The sequence below is a fragment of the Dendrobates tinctorius genome, unplaced genomic scaffold (assembly GCF_039654945.1).
Source record: "Dendrobates tinctorius isolate UK_male_01 unplaced genomic scaffold, ASM3965494v1 ptg000223l, whole genome shotgun sequence".
Classification (NCBI taxonomy): domain Eukaryota; kingdom Metazoa; phylum Chordata; class Amphibia; order Anura; family Dendrobatidae; genus Dendrobates; species Dendrobates tinctorius.
In genome coordinates, this window is record NW_027361890.1 from 27,162,990 (window position 1) to 27,181,811 (window position 18,822).

Consider the following 18,822-nt stretch of genomic DNA (forward strand, 5'->3'; position numbering starts at 1 on the left):
GTCTAACGATTCGGTACCTCTGCGACTCTCCTGGTTTATGACTCTGGCTTCGACCTGGTATCTGTCTTTGCTTCTGTCTACCGTGCTTATACCATTTCTGCCTGACTGGTTTAGTCTCGGATATCATTGCCTCTGTGTCCTGTGTTGGAACACCTTTCTGGCGACCGTCCTGCTCTGGTCTTTGCTCCTATTCAGACAGCACCTCCTGGGCTCTGCTATAAATCCAGATCCCTGTATAGGGGTAAAGGGTATCAGTGTTTCTCTGGGTGTTGTCCGGCTGCAGCCCAGACCGCAGGCAGACGTCACAGGTTGGAGTTGGGTTTCCACTGTTTAGGTACATCAGTGGGTCTCCAAATGCGACATGACGCCCACCATTGATTCCAGCCAGTTTTGCGTTCAAAAAGTCTAATGGTGATCCCTCCCTTCTGAGCCCTGCCTAACACACAAACAGTGGCTTATCCCCACATATTGGGTATGGTATTGGCGTAGTTAGGAAAATTTGCACAACAAATTTTGTTCATTTTCTCCTGATACCCTTGTGAAAATAAAAAAGTTTTTGGTTCCAAAGTTTTTTTTTTTCCCTTCCACGTTGCTTTAGTAATTGTGCAGCACCTGAAGGGTTAATAAACTTCTTGAATGTGGTTTTGAGCACCTTTAGGGATGCAGTTTTTAGAATGGTGTCACTTTTGGGTATTTTCTGTCATTGACTCCCCAAACTCACTTCAAATGTGATCTGGCCCCTTAAAAAATTGTTTTGTAAGTTTTGTTGGAAAAATGTGAAATCGCTGGTCAGCTTTTAACCCTTCGAACTTCCTGAAATATTGTTTCCAAAATTGTGCTGATGTAAAGCAGACATGTGGGAAGTGTTATTTATTAACTGTTTTATGCGATATGAATCTCTGAATTAAGGGCACAAAAAAATTAAGTTTGAAAATTGCAAAATATTCTAAATTTTTGCCAAATTTGCGTTTATGAAGAAAAGCGGAGGTCAAATTGAAGTTTTACCACTAACATGAAGTACAATATGTCACGGAAAAAAAAAAATCTCAGAATCAGTGGGATAGTTGAAGCTTTCCAGAGCTATAACCTCATAAAGGGACAGTGGTCAGAATTGTAAAAATTGGCCCGGGTATTAAGTACCAAATTGGCTCTGTCACTAATGGGGTTAAAGTGCATCTGTCACCACTCTTGAACTGTCTTATACCCCAGATTCTTCTGCTTGCACTGTTCTTCTGTTATTCCACCTGCAAATCTGTCAAGTATAAACTGTGCTCTGCTCTACCCCATGTCATAGGGGCAAGTCCTTACACAATCTGATACTGTTGCACTGATCACCCTCAGTTGGTTACACCCAGTTGTCAGTGTATTCATATACTTGTAGGAGGAACAACAGAGGACCACACAAATTTAAACGGGTTGTCCGGTCTAAAATGAAAATTCTGCACTCACTCTGTGAATCCAAGCACTGTGCGCTGCTAGGATTCACCGGTTTCTGAGCCGGGACTGCCGGTATTCGTTATGCATACTCCCAGCCAGAGGCAGTCTAGTTGTGGCCTCGCTTCATACACTTGTATCGAATGAAGCCGCGGCCTGTGAACGGGTGCATCACTGGAAGAGGCATGGCCTCGCTCTATACAAGTGTATGGGACGAAGCCGTGCCCACTAAACGGGCTCTGCATAGCGCATACGTGCCTGCTGTTCCCGGCTCAGAAACCAGCGAATCCTCAGCACACAGTGCGTGCGCTGGGGGGGATTAATGAGTCCGCAGTCACACAATTTAGGCCGGACAACTCCTTTCAAGTTCTAAGCAAAGATTCTCTAGAATTATTTCCATGAGGAATGTTAGTGATTACTAGGATAATAGACATGTGGTTAAGGGTTATCGTAGAAGCTCTTGACCTGGAGTAAGAACCTGCTGCATGCTTGTATCCAGAGGGCTGGTGAGTTTCTGCATAGTTGTAGGCTCACTTTCCTTGCACGTACATGAGCACCATTGATTATTAATGAGTCCATTGAATAGTTTATTATCTGCTTTGTGCATGAGCCGAGTGTTGCTATTTGCCTCATTTTCTCTTCTGTGGTCCTTGTAATGACTTTTTGTCATTCAGACTTTTATATCTTGAAGTTGAAGATTAAGATTTGTAGACATTTCCTTGAATTGCGATGGTGTATGGAGAGCACGCTAGGTAATTCTAGCAGAATTCACAATTTGCTCTTCCTTACTAGTGCTGTCATTCTGTGCGTTATTTCTGGGTTTCCTACATTCCAGCGGGAGATGGCAGTGGGCACTCCTGGATACATTAATATGCACACTGAGTTAATATTTATTTTATTCGGGTGCTCGGTGTATTTTTATATTTTAGTCTCACACGACCAGTCCATTCTGGTTGTAAGTTTGTTATCGTGCATTTCAAATCTAGTGGCATTTGTTGACGCATACTTCATAGTTATTTTACATGTAAATTGTATTATTCCTATATCCAAAGATGTCTGTCGTGGTGACTTTTCCGCTAAGTCAGAGGCGTTAAACTCATACCCAGGGACAAAATTAAGCCCACCATGTAATTTTACGTAGCCCGTGCGGTTAGGACACAGAAGGACCTGCTCTCCGTTTTTTACCTGTACAGAGAGCCAGTTGGAGCACTGTGGAAGTGTGCCCAGAGGTCAAAATCTAAGATGGCACCCGCCCCCCTCTGATGGTGTCACCCTCTTCACTGTGTAATGGCTGTGTCCTACATCGAAACAGCCAGTGCTTGGCCGATGGGCGGATCCTGCATGGGGGGGTGCTATCTTGGAATCTCAGCGGACATAGCGCTTAATAGAGGTGACACCAGCATAAGGAGTGAGTGCCATCATTGAAACCAAGGGAGCGCAGTCAGCCAGCACAAACTGTGAACAGAGTCAACCAGCACTTTTATTGGTTTCATGTTGGACCCTGATTTCTGGCACAGCGCTCTTTGCCCAGGCTTCAGTCTCTTTTGGCCCTACTCCCCAGGGACGATGCTCTTGGCCTTATTTTCCAGGGACCGCTCTCCTACAGCCCATGGCCAGTCCTTGTTCTTACCGTGTTTGCATGAGCCCTTAAAGGGAATCTGTCACCCTTTTTTTGACTCAGCTGCCGGCATTGACATCAGGGACTTAACTACAGCATTCTGTAATGCTATAGATAAGCCCCCGATGTAACCTGAAAGAGAAGAATAACACGTTAGATTATACTCACCAGGGGGGGTCCGGTCCGACGCCTCCCATCTTCATACTATGCCGTCCTCTTCTTCCCTTCCTGTAGTGGCTCCGGCGCACTGATCTGCCCTGTTGAGGGCAGAGCAGAGTCCTGCAGTGCGCAGGCATCAGGAGAGGTCGGCGCCTGCGCACTGCAATATTCTGCTCTGCCCTCAACAGGGCAGATCAGTGCGCCGGAGCCACTACAGGAAGGGAAGAAGAGGACGGCATCTTGTGAAGACGGGAGGCGCCGGACTGGACCGCGACGCCAATTGGACCGGACCGCCCCCTCCGATGAGTATAATCTAACTCTTTTTTTTTTATCTTTCTGGTTACATCGGGTGCTTATCTACAGCATTACAGAATGCTGTAAATAAGTCCCTGATGTCAATGCCGGTAGCTGATGGTCAAAAAAAAGGGTGACAGATTCCCTTTAAAATTACAAGCGGACCTTTGAAGACCACCATGAGGCTATGTGCACACGGTGCGGATTCTGCTGCGGATCTGGCTCTGCGGGTCCGCAGCAGTTTCTGCTGCGTTGTACAGTACCATTGTTTTCAATGGTAAACTGGAAAACGCTGTGCACATGCTGCGGATTTGCTGCGGGTTACAATCCGCAGCATGTCAATTCTTTGTGCGGAATCCGCTGCAGTTTCACACCTTATCCATTATGAGGTGTGAAACCGCAGGGCTAAACCGCAGGCTAATCCGCAGGTAAACCGCAGGTCTTTTGACCTGCGGATTTTACAAAATCCGCGGTGAGAAATCCGCAGCACCTTAAAACTACGTGGGCACATAGCCTAAAGCTGATGTAGCCCTTGGTGAAAATGAGTTTGACTCACCTGATCTAAGTTTAAAAAGGACATGTTGGCTGACTTCACTATTTCAGTGAATTGCTTGTAATCCTCATAAAATAGCTACGCCCAGGGCATATTTTCTTAAATCTCTGATGTTCCTTTGTTACTCCTACTGGAAATGTATGAATAAATTTACACCAAGGTGTTTCCTTTCGACTTGTCAAAGGGGAGTGAGTAGAAGAAAAGGTAGTTTTAAAAAAAAAAAAAAGTAGTCTGAAAAAATTACTAGATGTAGTGAAATAATTCTTAGGCTTCTGTGTTTTTTATCTGCAGACACAGATTTGAAGGTGGGAAATGGATGGCGGAACACCAAAACCAACAGTAAATGGCTTTACCATGAAATCACAACTTCAGGTTACTGGTAAGTGAATTGGTTTAGTAAAAATATCTTTGAAACTTCCAGCGTACTCTGAAGTGACGATTGATTACCAGGCGAGGCTCATTATTTTTATTTGTGAATGGCTGCCCTAAAAAAACAATTTTCTGTATAGAAGTAATTTAAAGGGTATTTGTTACCAGGTTTTTACAGTTTTAATTTGAGGGCAACATGATGTAGAGACAGATACCCTGATTCCATTAGTGTGTCACTTACTGGGCTGTTTTATCAGCAGAAGGTTAGAATTATAGGACTAGAAAACCTGCTGCTTTGTAGTCCTCCATTTTTGTGAGCACTGTATAGCCCCACCACTGATCAGCAGCTTCCTGCCTATGCACAGAGTACACAGACAACTGTCAATTAGTGGCGTGGGTGGGGTTACACAGAGCTCAGAACTGGTAGATCTGCAGCAGATAATTGTTTTATCCCAACTACTGCACGAAGTAAGTGACACATTGCTGGAACGAGTTCTCTGCGCCTACCTTTTGTTGCTCTCAGATGGGGTAGGAAAAACCTTCTGACATGGTGTCTTACTAGTCTTTTGATCATGGATTGTTCCATTTTTTTTTTTTCTACCCAAAAAATAACAATTGTGGCATTGTTTTTGCTGCCATTTTTACACATGATCAATTATATAATACACACATACTTCTGTATTGTGGTATATTATGCCTTAGCTAACACTGTCCAGGTTAGGAACCATCAGGGTTTGATTGGTGAGCAAAGATGGCAGACTTGGGGACCTTCATTACACCCCTAGATGCCATGCCAGTCCATGGGGGTCAGTAGGGATAAAAGTATCTCTGGCCATGCTATCTTAGTTGGTCAAGGGTCAAACGGCCACAATCTGAGACAGTTCCATGGGCTCTGCTTCTGCCCTATTATTACTACACAATACATATATGTGGCAGAGCGGAAATAATCAATCTTTTTATTCTATCTTCTGTTTGCTAGTTCTCATTACTTACCCTTAGATATAAATGTATATGTATATCTATCATATATTTATCACATATCTATCACATATCTATCCCATATCCTCTCTAGTTGAAAAAAGGAGAAACAGCACAAAAAAGTGATGTGGCAACGTTTCAGATATAAAAATCCTTTGTCAAGCCATATCTACAGTATCTATTTATCCCCTATATCTATAGTCTATTGTCTGTCTATCTTAGTTGAAATAAAGGCAAGTGCATTCTATAAGGTAGACCTTCTATAGAGGTAATGTAGATTCTTTTTCACAACATTCAGATCTGAATTTCCACAGCAAACATCACAATTGTTTAGAGGGAAACCATGCGGTTAAGACTATAAAATGTGAGCACGTGTATTAAGTACCACTGATGGTGTTAATGCAAGATCACAGCTTTCCAGTTAATACCAGATCCAAAAAAACATTGGATTTGTGAATAGTTCCATTTAGTGTGTGGAGGGGACATTATGTTCAAACTCTTGAAATAAGCTCTGGATATAGTGTGACACAACTGTGCTGTGTTATGTTGATCATGTTTGCTTAAAGGGGACGCCCAGTGAAAGTGATCTTGTATGTCAAGGGTACATGTAAGAAGATCATACTGGTGAAGTCTGATCAGCGATCACCACTGATTTACAGATTTAATTACCTACTATTGGAAATCTGACAGTGTCACTATGTACATAAAGTACCGGTATCCAACTCCATACAGTGTTGGAGGCTGAAGGTACTGTCACACTTAGCGATGTACCAGCGATCCCGACCAGCGATATGATGCGGTCAGGATCGCTGGTACATCGCTAAGTGGTCGCTAGTGAGCTGCCACATAGGCAGATCTCACCAGCGACATCGCTGGGGACGGGGATCGCTACTTACCTGTCACACCAGGCGATCCTGCGTCCTCCCGCCCGGCTCCACGCGTCCCTCGTCCTCACAGCAGGAAGCGCCACAGGAAGCAGACGACGAGAAACAGTCCTGAACGTTCTCGCGCGATCAGCGATAACCAGCGGGGGAGCCGGTCGTTGGTAAGTATCAGACACAGAGATATCGCTAGCAATATGGCTATAACGTCACTAGTTATAGCGATATTGCTAGCGATATCTCTTAGTGTGACATGCCCTTTAGGACTCTTGCCTCTGTTGGAAATCGGGAATCTGCTAAGTGTCTATCACTATAAACAAAGCTGTCAAGCGAATGTCTGGTCAGTGAGCTATTCCTCTTCATCCTCACATCCAACACTGCACATGTGTTCTCCAGGAGAGGGCAATAGGGCAGGAGCAGAAACCTGTGGCAATTGGGCTCTTTCGTGGTGTAATTTAACATGACCAGTCTATCTTGCCTCCTATATGTGCCACTGAGGGGAGAGTTGGCTAGTAGCGGTAGTTTCGGCTAGTTTTGCGCTATTCTATATGGCCACCTTAAAATTTGTGATTTTCTTTTAAGTAATGTTTTTCACTTCTCATTTTTTTGGAGGATTGATGAAAATGTATTGCCATTGTTTTTATAACTTAGTTATGTCCGCCAAGCTGAAAGACGGCAGAAAGAATTGGTTTGGCCCAAACCCTTACGTGGAAGTGTCAGTCGATGGACAATCAAAGAAAACAGAAACTCGGAATAACACCCACAGTCCTAAATGGAAGCAGCACCTCACTGTGTAAGTGTCTGTCTATGGTGGTTGGGGTTAAAGGCTGGGTGGGGAGAGGGAGAAATACTTAGATTATGGGGTGGGTGGTAGGGTGACACAAAATATCCTAAGTGCTGTAGCGGTGCAGTTTATTACCGGTGTATTAGTAGACCGGACTAGTCGTGTGTGTTTGTGTTCTAGGTGGTGGATTTCCAGTATTGTGTAGTTGAGCAGTAATCTATAATGTTACATATAGGGCAGTCATAGCTGGTTTTTATGTTCCTGTAGCTGCAGCATAGAGGTGTAGTCTCGCCTCACTGTCTGCACAGATTTTCTTTGCCCGTGTAAAAGATAACATGTAACTTTCTCTTCCGTCTGCAGCATTGTCACCCCATTCAGTGTGTTAAGTTTCCGTGTATGGAGCCATCAGACCTTAAAATCAGATGCTCTCCTTGGCTCTGCATCGCTGAACCTGCAGGAAACCCTGCTAGCTAATAATATGAAGTGTGAGTATACAGCCCATTTTCACTCCTATTACATTACATTGCAACATGGGCATTCAGGTCCTGCCGTAGTCTCATCAGTGCTATGTTCACCTTCCGATGTTACCAGCTTGCGTACGGTTCCCTGAAGTAATCGCCTGATTACTCTTGTGACCCAGGCTCACAGTAGATACTGATCCCTCTGACTACACAGAAGCATCTTTCCCATAGGCATTACTGTTCAGCTGGCATCTCCTTTCTAGTTACTAAATAAAAGGTAACCAGTAAGAAGGCTCCATGTATAATTTATTTGCTTCATAAATATTCGTACAAAATGTAAGGGTTGTGCATATTGCTATGGAGGTCATGTAATACAGGTGACTCTTATATGTATTCTAATAGCTGAATAGTTAAAATATTTGTTAAAAATAGAAAGCAAGAGTTATCTGTTGGGATGACTCCAGATAAGGATCTTGATAAAGGGTTAATCTCCTCTCCAAACCTTCTTATATTTGCAGGATATGCCCTAAATGCTTAATGGGTACAGATGCCACCTCTGTTTAAGCATGGGATTAAGTGTCAGATGACTAGGGTATATGGATGGCGGTCTCCAAAATTAGATCACCAAACCTTCATTCTCCATGTTGGGTTGGATCCCAAAGTTGGGACCGCCATCTGTTTGACATTTATGCATTATCCCGGTTTTAAAATATTACTGTATATACTCGAATATAAGCCGAGATTTTCAGCCCGTTTTTTTGGGCTGAAAGTCCCCCTCTCGGCTTATATTCGAGTCATATACACCGGGGGGTCAGAGGGGGAGGGGGGCGGGGGTGTCAGGTCATACTTACCCGTCCTGACGCTGTGTCTTGAGCCCCCAGCTTCTCCCCGTGCTCTCTCTTCCTGCCTTCAGCGGTCACGTGGTGCCGCTCATTAAAACTCATGAATATGCGCATATTCATGAGTTTTAATGAGCGGCACCACGTGACCGCTGAAGGCAGGAAGAGAGAGCGCGGAGAAGCTGGGGACTCAAGCGACAGCGTCAGGACGGGTAAGTATAGCGATACTCACCTGTCCTGCGTCTATGGCTGCTTGCTGCTGTCTGTCATCGGTCAGTGACTTCAGACAGCAGAGGGCGCGGTGACGTGATTAGTGCGCGCCGCGCCCCCTGCAGTCTGAACGTCACTGACTGATGACGTGGCAGATAGCGGTGAGCAGCCATGGACGCAGGACAGGTGAGAATCTGACACCCAGCGACAGAGAGGTGAGTATGTCATTTTTTTTATTTTTACATGCAGCAGCAGCGGCAGCACATGGGGGGAATAATCTTAAGGAGCTTCTAATGGGGGCAGCATATGGGGGAATAATATGGAGCTTCTAATGGGGGCAGTATATGGGGGAACAATATGGAGCTTCTAATGGGGGCAGTATCTGGGGGAACAATATGGAGCTTCTAATGGGGGCAGTATCTGGGGGAACAATATGGAGCTTCTAATGGGGGCAGTATATGGAGCTTCTAATGGGGGCAGTATATGGGGGAACAATATGGAGCTTCTAATGGGGGCAGTATATGGAGCTTCTAATGGGGGCAGTATATGGGGGAACAATATGGAGCTTCTAATGGGGGCAGTATATGGGGGCACAGTATGGAGCTTCTAATGGGGGCAGCATATGGGGGAACAATATGGAGCTTCTAATGGGGGCAGTATATGGAGCTTCTAATGGGGGCAGTATATGGGGGAACAATATGGAGCTTCTAATGGGGGCAGTATCTGGGGGAACAATATGGAGCTTCTAATGGGGGCAGTATATGGGGGAACAATATGGAGCTTCTAATGGGGGCAGTATATGGAGCTTCTAATGGGGGCAGTATATGGGGGAACAATATGGAGCTTCTAATGGGGCAGTATCTGGGGGAACAATATGGAGCTTCTAATGGGGGCAGTATCTGGGGGAACAATATGGAGCTTCTAATGGGGGCAGTATATGGAGCTTCTAATGGGGGCAGTATATGGGGGAACAATATGGAGCTTCTAATGGGGGCAGTATATGGGGGCACAGTATGGAGCTTCTAATGGGGGCAGCATATGGGGGAACAATATGGAGCTTCTAATGGGGGCAGTATATGGAGCTTCTAATGGGGGCAGTATATGGGGTAACAATATGGAGCTTCTAATGGGGGCAGTATCTGGGGGAACAATATGGAGCTTCTAATGGGGGCAGCATATGGGGGAACAATCTATGGAGCTTCTTATGGGGGAATAATCTATGGAGCTTCTTATGAGGGCAGCATATGGGGGAATAATCTATGGAGCATTTCCCACCCTAGGCTTATACTCGAGTCAATAAGTTTTCCCAGTTTTTTGGGGCAAAATTAGGGGGGTCGGCTTATACTCGGGTCGGCTTATACTCGAGTATATACGGTAATACCCCCTCTGTGTTCTGGGTGTCCTTGGATTTTACCTAAACGACGCCGTCCGTTGGTCTTTGTTTTAGCCAAATAATAAAATTAATGAATCTTTATTTAATTGGTGATTAAAGCCAATAAAATTAATAGCAGGGGGAAATAAGGGCAGAGTAATTCCTGAGCAGATAATGTCTTCATAGATACATATACAAGTATGTTAGTCACAGGTAAATACAAATATTAGATGTAGATCATGGAGAAAAGACATGCAGAGTGATTCACAAATAAAGGTCCCTATAATCCAATGGCGCCGTCTCGTGGATACTAAAAAGTAAAAGTGGAAAAATGAGGGGCCAAGTAAAAAAAAAAAAAAAAAAAAATTGACTATATGCTGTGTGCACATACTGTGTAATAATGATTGAGCTAAAGTTTCCAGGTGCATGATAAATTACAATATCCAGTGATTAAATATATAGGATCTCAACACTTGTATATGTGCAAAAAGAGCCATATGAGGTAGAAGAACAAGTATTGAGGATATACACTGTGGTTAAAGTGCAAATAAGAACTCCAAATTTGAGGCTGAATACCTGTGTGAGACTATAGATGCGCAGACAGGGACCCCTGCAGAATTGCAGTTCAGCATGCCACCGATTCATACACGTATCGCTCCATTCATTGGGAGTAAGCCTCTCTTGGCTACGGGATGTACAGTAGTTTTCATGTGTATTCTATATCAATGAGTGACATTGGATTATTTATTTTTTTTTTTTTTTTTACTATGTGGATCTGTGGCAGAAGCAATCGCTGTTGTGTATATACTGTTGCACAAGTTCCCATAGAAAACACTTGGGAGGTTTATGGCCACTTTTCACATGGATTTCGTTGCTGAATGCATGTTATCGGTTCACCCTTGATTTGTGCCTTGTGATCATACCCAAAGAGTCTGAGAATATTAGATTGGCATCTCCTGTGATAATAGCTGTGGTACAGATTTTATCAGAAGATTAGAAATTCCCTGAGGTCCAAATACAGTCACTTTATTGAGGGATATTTTATCTTTAATATAAACAATACATTGTAAAAACTATATTTGCACGATTTCCATTTCAGTGGAGGAAGTGATGGTCAATTTACAGCTGCAAGGAGACCGAGAGACGGTGGGTGACCTTTCGGTGTGTCTGAATGGGCTGCAGGTGGATCCCGAGCTGTTAGCCAACGGAGATGCCACTTGTGTATCAGGTAAGGTGTAAGCATAGAGAGAACTAATTATTGTTTGGAGTTCCTTCTCTATGTATACGTTATGACAGATGGTTATGACATGCACACCATGCCGATAATGTCCGTAAGGTGCTGTGAAATTAATGGCACTATAGAAGTGAATTAAATTCTTCTCAGACTTAATTGCTCCCTTTTTGTAAAATAAAAAAGTATGCAACATGATATTTGCGTGAAATAGTTAAATCAATGTTGAAATATTTATTTGCCAAGTGGAGAGTATGGTGTTGCATGCCATCCCATTGTATGCTGACATGGACATGCTTTGGACTTATGTCTGGTGATTGCCGCTCAATGGACATTTCTTATGGGTCTTTGTCAGCTCATACGGCAAGTGTAGTTCACAAACGCAAAGAAAATACATTCTTTGTATTGTAGATTTTGTGTTTTAAATTATGTTGGACTTTTTATGTAAAAGTTATCTATACTTATAAGGGATTTCCTACAACCATTTTATTATCAAGATTTTAATATATACACATAGTAGCTTGTGAAAGTCCCATTCCCTCTCCCCTCCCCCCATGGCATTTTTTGTGTTTTGCTATGTCACAACCAAGAATTTCTGGGGTTTGCATCAGTTCATGTAAAGAACATGCCTACAACTGTGAGAATTTAATTTTCTTTTTATTGTGAAAAATAACTGAATACTTCAGTGTGCATAACTAATTACCCCTCTAAAGTCAGTACTTTGTAGAGCCTCCTTTTGTAACAATTACAGCTGCAAGTCGCTTTGGATAAGTCACCATGAACTTTGCACATATTGCCACTTGGATTTTTGTCATTCTTCAAGTCAAAACTGCTTTAGCTTCCTCAAGTTAGATGGTTTCCTCTGATGAACAGCAATCTCCAATTCTCACCACAGATTCTCAATTGGATTGTGGTGTGACTAGGCAGTTTGCTTTGGGTCATTGTCTTGAAGGAAAGTGAACCTCCGTCCCAGTCTTAAATCACTGACAGACTGAAAAATGTTTTGCTCAAGAATATCCCTGAATTTCACACAATCCATCTTCCCCTCGCATGTTTCACTCTGAGGATGGTGTTCTTGGGTTGATCACCTGTGTTGGTTTGTTGCCATAGTGTTTACCTTTTGTGGCCAAAAAATTCAATTTTGGTCTCCTCTGACAACAGCACCTTCCTCAATACTTTTAGGGAGTCTCCAACATGTCTTTTGGCAAACTCAAAATGACCCATACAATTTTTGTAAGTCAAGGCTTTTTGTCTTCCCACTTTTCCATAAACGCCATCTGTATGGAGTGTACGGCTTATTGTGGTTGTGTGGACAGATACTCCAGTCTCTGCTTGGGAATTCTGCAGATCCTTCAGGATTATCTTTGGTCTCTGTGCTGCCTCTTTGGTTAATGCCCTCCTTGCCCAGGCTGAGAGTTTTGTTGGAAATGTTCTTTCCATTTTATGATAATAGATTTGATAGTGCTCAGAGAGATCATCAGAGATTGGGATATTTATTTATAATCTAACCCTGACTTGTACTTCTCAACAACTTTGCCCTGACTTGTTTGGAGATCTCCTTGGTCTTCATGGTGTTACTTGGTTAGTTGTGCCTCTTCCTTAATGGTGTTGCAGCCTCTGTAGCTTTTCAGAAAAGGTGTGTATATGCTGACAGACTATGTGACGCTTAGATTGCACACAGGTGGACTTCCTTTCGCTAAGCATGTGACTTATGAAGGTAATTGCTTGTGCCAGAAATTTGTAGGGGCTTCATAGCAAAAGGGGTGAATACATATGTACATGCAATTTTTTAGTTATTTTATTCCATACATTTATGTCTATAATTTTCTCCATTCACCAACTTAGACCATTTAGCATACACAGATTGGATTACAAAAATATTTAAGCACTGGTTGTAATGTTACCAAATAGGTAAAACCAAAGGGGGTGAATACTTTTGCAAGCCACTGCAAATAATCAGACCTGTCAGTAGGGCTGACGGGCCCTCTCTTAGGCTAGTTTTACATTAGCGTTTTTTAGCGCTGCGCTTCATGCGCAATAGAAGCGCATGCAAAAAACCGCATCATGCGGTTTGCATGCGTTTGCTTTTTTCAGGCGCATGCGTTTTAACCAGTTTCTTGCCATGTTAACTCTTAAAACGCATGCGATTTTAAACCCATAGACTGTAATGTGTTATTTTGGCGCATTCCGTGCGCATGCGTTTTTTTGACACAGGTTGGGGCGGACCAAAAATGCAACAGGTTGCGTCTGGTGTGCCTTGGCGCACACTACAAAAAACCGCATGCGCACGAAAACGCATACAACGCTAGACCATGCGCCCCCATGTTAAACATATGGGTGCATTGCGCATGGACGCGCACGATGCGCTGCGCTAAAAAACGCTAATGTGAAACCAGCCTTAACACTACATTTTGCAGAGCGTACTCTTCCCCTTTAGGTTGACATACGTTAGCACAGGTAGCTCCATTTTAATAAGGTCTGTGGTGAATTTGCAGGGATATTTTTTATAATTTCCCCATTTTATTCCTGTGTAGCTTCTGATAACTCAAGAGTACAGATGGATTCAGCTGCTGCTGGGTAAGTGCGATGCTACATTTATAGATGGTACATTAACATCTGGTTTATCTGTACATTTTTAGTCATGACCGATATAGCAAACTGTAAGGCTATGCTCACATGTGGTTTTTGTTCCTTTTTTTTTCTAGAGGCAAAGCCTGCCTTCTTGGCAGTAAAGAAGCTGCTTAAAAAAGCATGTTTTGCAACTGTTTTTTTTTTTTTCGCATGTAATTTTTTTTCTGCTATGGTTTAGTGTCTGTTTCTGAGTTTTCTGCAAAAATGCAACAACCTGATACCTGCATTTTTGCTGCTTTTTTGCGCTTACTCGTTGCTTAATATTGGTGAAAAAAATGCTGAAAGAAGAGACCTGCTGCAGTTTTGGGAAACTGCAGCATTTTTTAATTCAGTCAGGATAAAAAACTATTTGTGTGCATGAGATTTCTGAATTCCCATAGCTTTTGCTGGTACTGTAAAACACAGCTTTTAGTTTGCATAAAATACTGCAGCAAAAAAAAACGCAACGTGTGAACATAGCTTTAGGCTATGTGTGCACGTTGCGTATTTGCTCGCAGAAATTTCTGCAAGGTTTCTGCATCTCTTGGCAGGAAAACGCTGCAGCAAGAGCACACGTTTTTGTCGCATTTTTATATGCATTTTTTTGTATGGGGTTTTTTTTTTGCATGGGTTTTTGTACAGAAATGAAGGCTTTTTTGCGCTAAATGAAGATATTTTTTAAAGGGATGATGGACTAATATTTCTGGACTTTTATGTAAATGATGCCAAACTGGTTTCACACATTGAAAGAAAGCCCAGACTGTTATCCTGAGGCCTGAAAGCAGTAACTGCTGAGCTACGTAGTATCATAAGAAGAATGGGGTCTGGTTGTATAGCCACATGGGAAAACGGACCTTTTCATATGGAGTTTCAGATCTTCACCTTAATGTTGTTTGGAGCAGAGCTAAGTTGTTTCAATTAGAGTATTACAGATGTATTCACCTAGTTATTAATATCGACATACTAAAAGTGAGGTTTATAGTTAGTGATGAGCGAGTATACTCGTTGCTCGGGTTTTTCCGAGCATGTTCGGGTGACCTCCGAGTATTTTTGGCGTGCTCGGAGATTTAGGCTGTGTGCCCACGTAGTGTTTTTTTTTAAGCGTTTTTGATGCGTTTTTTGGGGTCAAACTGCATCAAAAACGCTTAAAAGAAGCATCTGATTCGTTTAAATGCATTTTGGCCTTTTTGTGCCAATGGATGCGTTTTTTACCGCTAAGGAAACACTTAGCGGTAAAAAACGCAGCATGTTCATTAATTTCCGCTTAGGTCCGCGTTTTTGGCTATTTTCTATAGTCCAAAAGACGCGCGGAAAAAAACGCTTCAAAAATGCACGTTTGTTGCGCAAAAAACGTGCAATAATCGCGACAAAACGCATTTTCTGGGAAGGAGAACCCGTTTCCTGAGCGTTTAAAAAACGCTACGTGGGCACATAGCCTTAGTTTCTGTGGATGCAGCTGCATGATTTGCGACTGCTGGACAGGCTGAATACATGCGAGGAATGCCTGTTAGGGAATCTCCACATGTATTCCGGCTGTCTAGCAGCTGCAAATCATGCAGCTGAGTCAACGAAAACTAGATCTCTGAGCATGCCAAAATACTCGGAGGACACCCAAGCAACGAGTATACTCGCTCATCACTAATTATAGTATATGATAGACCCTGTTTTATGTGATATCACACCCTGTAGTGAGAAATCTTGGGTGGCGTGAATCCTATTGACTACCGAGTAACTAGTGAATAATGATCTTGAGATTTTAGTGGCTGAAGCAATGGACCTTTTCTATACAGCAGAAATGGAAAAATGACACAAGTGCCAGAGTCTTGAGATCCCTTGACGTATTTCTATGTATCCTATTTTGAGCGTCACTGCTGCGGTGAATGTTGTTGGGATTTGTAGTAATTGTTGCTGTGTGATGGCGCTTCATCCAAGGTTGTTTTTCAGTGCTGACAGTACAGATGGCACAAGTCCTAGTGAAAATCGCAGACCTAGTGGCACCAATTCACCATCCTTGTCCAATGGAGGGTTCAAACCCAACAGACCACCTAGACCATCGCGGCCACCACCACCTACCCCTCAAAGAGCATCTATCTCAGGTAGGATGACAAATCTTCAGTTTCAACTGTGATTAAATCCTTCAAAAAATCCTTATCTCTATGAAAGGCGGAATTCTGTTAGGTAGTGCCTAAAATGTACTTGTATCCATGGAAGCTGGTTGACAATAGTTATAGTCTCCATTACAACTACTATAAGGGTCTACCTACCCCTTGCTTATGTTCACGCACTATCTGTGGAGTAATAAAGGAATGGATCTCTACATAATTAGACAGATATAAAGGGAACTTGTCATCATAGAATGACTTTAAATGATTGACCACACTTGTACTTGGTTTAAGTGCACCTTCCCACCTGCTTGTTTTCTGTCTCCAACCCCTCATCTTTGGCTCTGGCTTACAGAATTGAAGAAGGGTGAAGATGGGTGGAAAACATGTAGGTGGGAAGCTACATGTAAATGTTTGGGCATGACAAGGGTGCACCGAGTGCCTGTACTACAGTCATGCTGTGCCAACAGACTCCCTTTAAAGAGAGCCTGTCAAGGATTTTCATGCTGCCCTTACTACAGGCTGCCTGAAATCTCAACTAGCTTCCTCATTACAAACAGCTTTGTGTTACTCTGAAATGCTGCACGACTAGTGAATGACTTGTGAATGAGTGGCTTGTGAAAAGGCAAGAATTAAAGGTCCTGTAAGTGTTCTACTTTTTACTGGAGTAGATATGATGGGTGGAAATGTGGATCAGCACTCAGGAGGAGCAAGAAAGTAGTTGGGTTAATGTAGTAATAGGGCGTGGAAGGGGCTCTAAATGGGTCTCTTTTCTACTTCCAAGCAAAATTGACAAATTGGATAGGAAAGCAAGGATGTCTACGTCAGAAACGGTAACCTTTTGTGAATACTATTATTCCCAACAGATGGGAAAACAGTCCAGCTTAGTAGCCAGTGGGGACTGATTAATGCATACAGATCAATACAGTTGGCATAATCAGGAGACGCAGAGAGTTGTGGTGAAATGGGTGCATCTTTTTTCAGGGGGTGGGTTGTATTTTGTCCTTATGGGAAGCAACAACGGAATAGATTTTAGGTGGGGGCTTCTGAAGTATAAAGAGCTTTCAGGATAAGTGCATGACTAGCTCTTGTTGCAGAGCAGAAGGATTTGGGTTCTTGAAGCATTGGGATGACTTTTCATTGAAGAACAATTTGTATTCAGCAGATATACCTATATAGTAGGAAGTCTGTGCTGAGGAAGAGCTTTCCAGCAGGGTTGGTGGTAGAGTATTGAAAGTGGACCTGGAATGCTTCAAAATGACTGAGCAGATGGCCCTTCCCGGCTCCTTCACACCGCTTCTACTCTGATGTCTGCTACAGTAGTAAGGTCACATCAGCAGTGCACATCAAGGCTTTATCCAACCTCTGAGCTCAGAGAGCTCAGAAGCCATGCCAAGATAGATGTCATGGGCTGCTTAGCTCGGTGATTAGCTACAGCAGTGGTGCATGCTGTCGATGTAATGTCACTGCTGCTGCAAAAAAACATTGCAGTGGTGACGTGGCAGGACTAGTCCAGGGGAAGAAACTCCCCTTCAGACTAGTCCTGCTTCATTAAAATTATTTTAGCAATTAAAAATCTAAATCTGAGCAGTCAGCTTTAACCTTTAAAAACTACAAGGATCAATAAAGTCTATGCAGAAAAGGAGCCAGCTAAAGTACAAAATGAACCTTAGATAACTAAAAAAAAAAGCAGAACAAATCGTTGATTTTTTTTTTGAGTTTACAGATGTTAGAAAGTTTGAAGATCTGCACCATAACGGTAATATAGGGTTGGTTGAGGAGCAAGAGAAAGAAGAATTACCAAATGGGTTCTTTAACTAAGTCTGTATCAGAAAGATAAAGCGATTGATATAGTCTATCCCAGTGCTCTTAACACAGCACCTAATATACTTTGTTGACTAAATGTAGCTATGATCCAAGGTGGACCAGGTGAGTAATCTGGTGAGAGGTGTCCAGATGGACATACATACCTATATACATACATATGAGGGGCTGCTGGTAAGTCTTTGGCTTTACCCAGAAAGAAACGAGATACGAAGATGAAACTTTACATTTATTCCACATACTCTCCACTGATGTCAACATACTTCTTACATTGGTATTCCAAGTTCTGTAAGCCTTGCAAAAAGAAGGATTTCGGTGGTGCCTCAATCCAGGTATCTGTAACAGCCATGGCAGCAGAAATGGTGTAAAATTTGGCACCCTTGAGGTGTTTCTTCAGGTTTGGAAACAGATGATAGTTGGAGGGAGCTTGATCTGGTGAAATAAGGTGGGTGGTCAACCAGCTGGAAGCCCAGCACCGCCAGTTTTGCCTTGGTCGCTAGTGCAGTGTGAGCAGAGGTGTTGTCTTGCAGGAACAAGATTCCTTTGGACATCTTGCCGCACCTTTTGGCCTTCAAAGCTGCCTTCAATTGGTCCAAAAGGTCAATATAATACCTTGCATTAATGGTGGAACCCTTCTGAAGGTAGTCCACTAGCAGCACGCCCCCCTTATCCCAGAACACAGACACCATCACCTTAGTGACTTATTTTTGCACCCTGAACTTCTTTGGATGAGGAGAACCACTGTGCCTCCACTGTTTTGACTGCTCCTTGGTTTCAGGGTCATACAAATAAATCCAGGTCTCGTTCATGCTGACCAGTCAATTCAGGAAGTTCTTATCAGTGTGGAAATGCTGACAAATGGACCGGGAAATTTTCACTCGCATGCTTTTCTGATCTATTGTCAAACATTTGGGGACCCACTTTGCAGATGGCTTCTTCATGTCCAAATTTTCATGGATAATTAAACAAACATGTCCACGGGAAATCCCCATGATGTCTGCTATTGCTTTAGCTGAAATTCGCCGATTCTCCAGTATGAGGTTGTGCACAGCATCGACAATCTCCGGAACAACCACCACTCTCGGTCGTCCAGGACGTTCCTC

The 18,822-nt window shown here is 43.0% G+C and overlaps 1 protein-coding gene across 3 annotated transcripts in view; it reads left to right on the forward strand.

Annotated features, from left to right (window-relative positions):
• The window catches only part of ITCH (itchy E3 ubiquitin protein ligase), a 133,455-nt gene that overhangs the window by 59,231 nt on the left and 55,402 nt on the right, over positions 1-18,822 (forward strand). For all 3 annotated transcript variants that reach the window (XM_073555408.1, XM_073555409.1, XM_073555407.1), the window contains exons 2-7: positions 4,350-4,437; positions 6,938-7,079; positions 7,431-7,555; positions 11,052-11,180; positions 13,718-13,760; positions 15,738-15,889. In XM_073555408.1, the coding sequence (XP_073411509.1) occupies positions 4,371-4,437; positions 6,938-7,079; positions 7,431-7,555; positions 11,052-11,180; positions 13,718-13,760; positions 15,738-15,889 (658 nt within the window). In that variant the 5' untranslated portion in view covers positions 4,350-4,370. The remainder of the gene's footprint in view (positions 1-4,349; positions 4,438-6,937; positions 7,080-7,430; positions 7,556-11,051; positions 11,181-13,717; positions 13,761-15,737; positions 15,890-18,822) is intronic.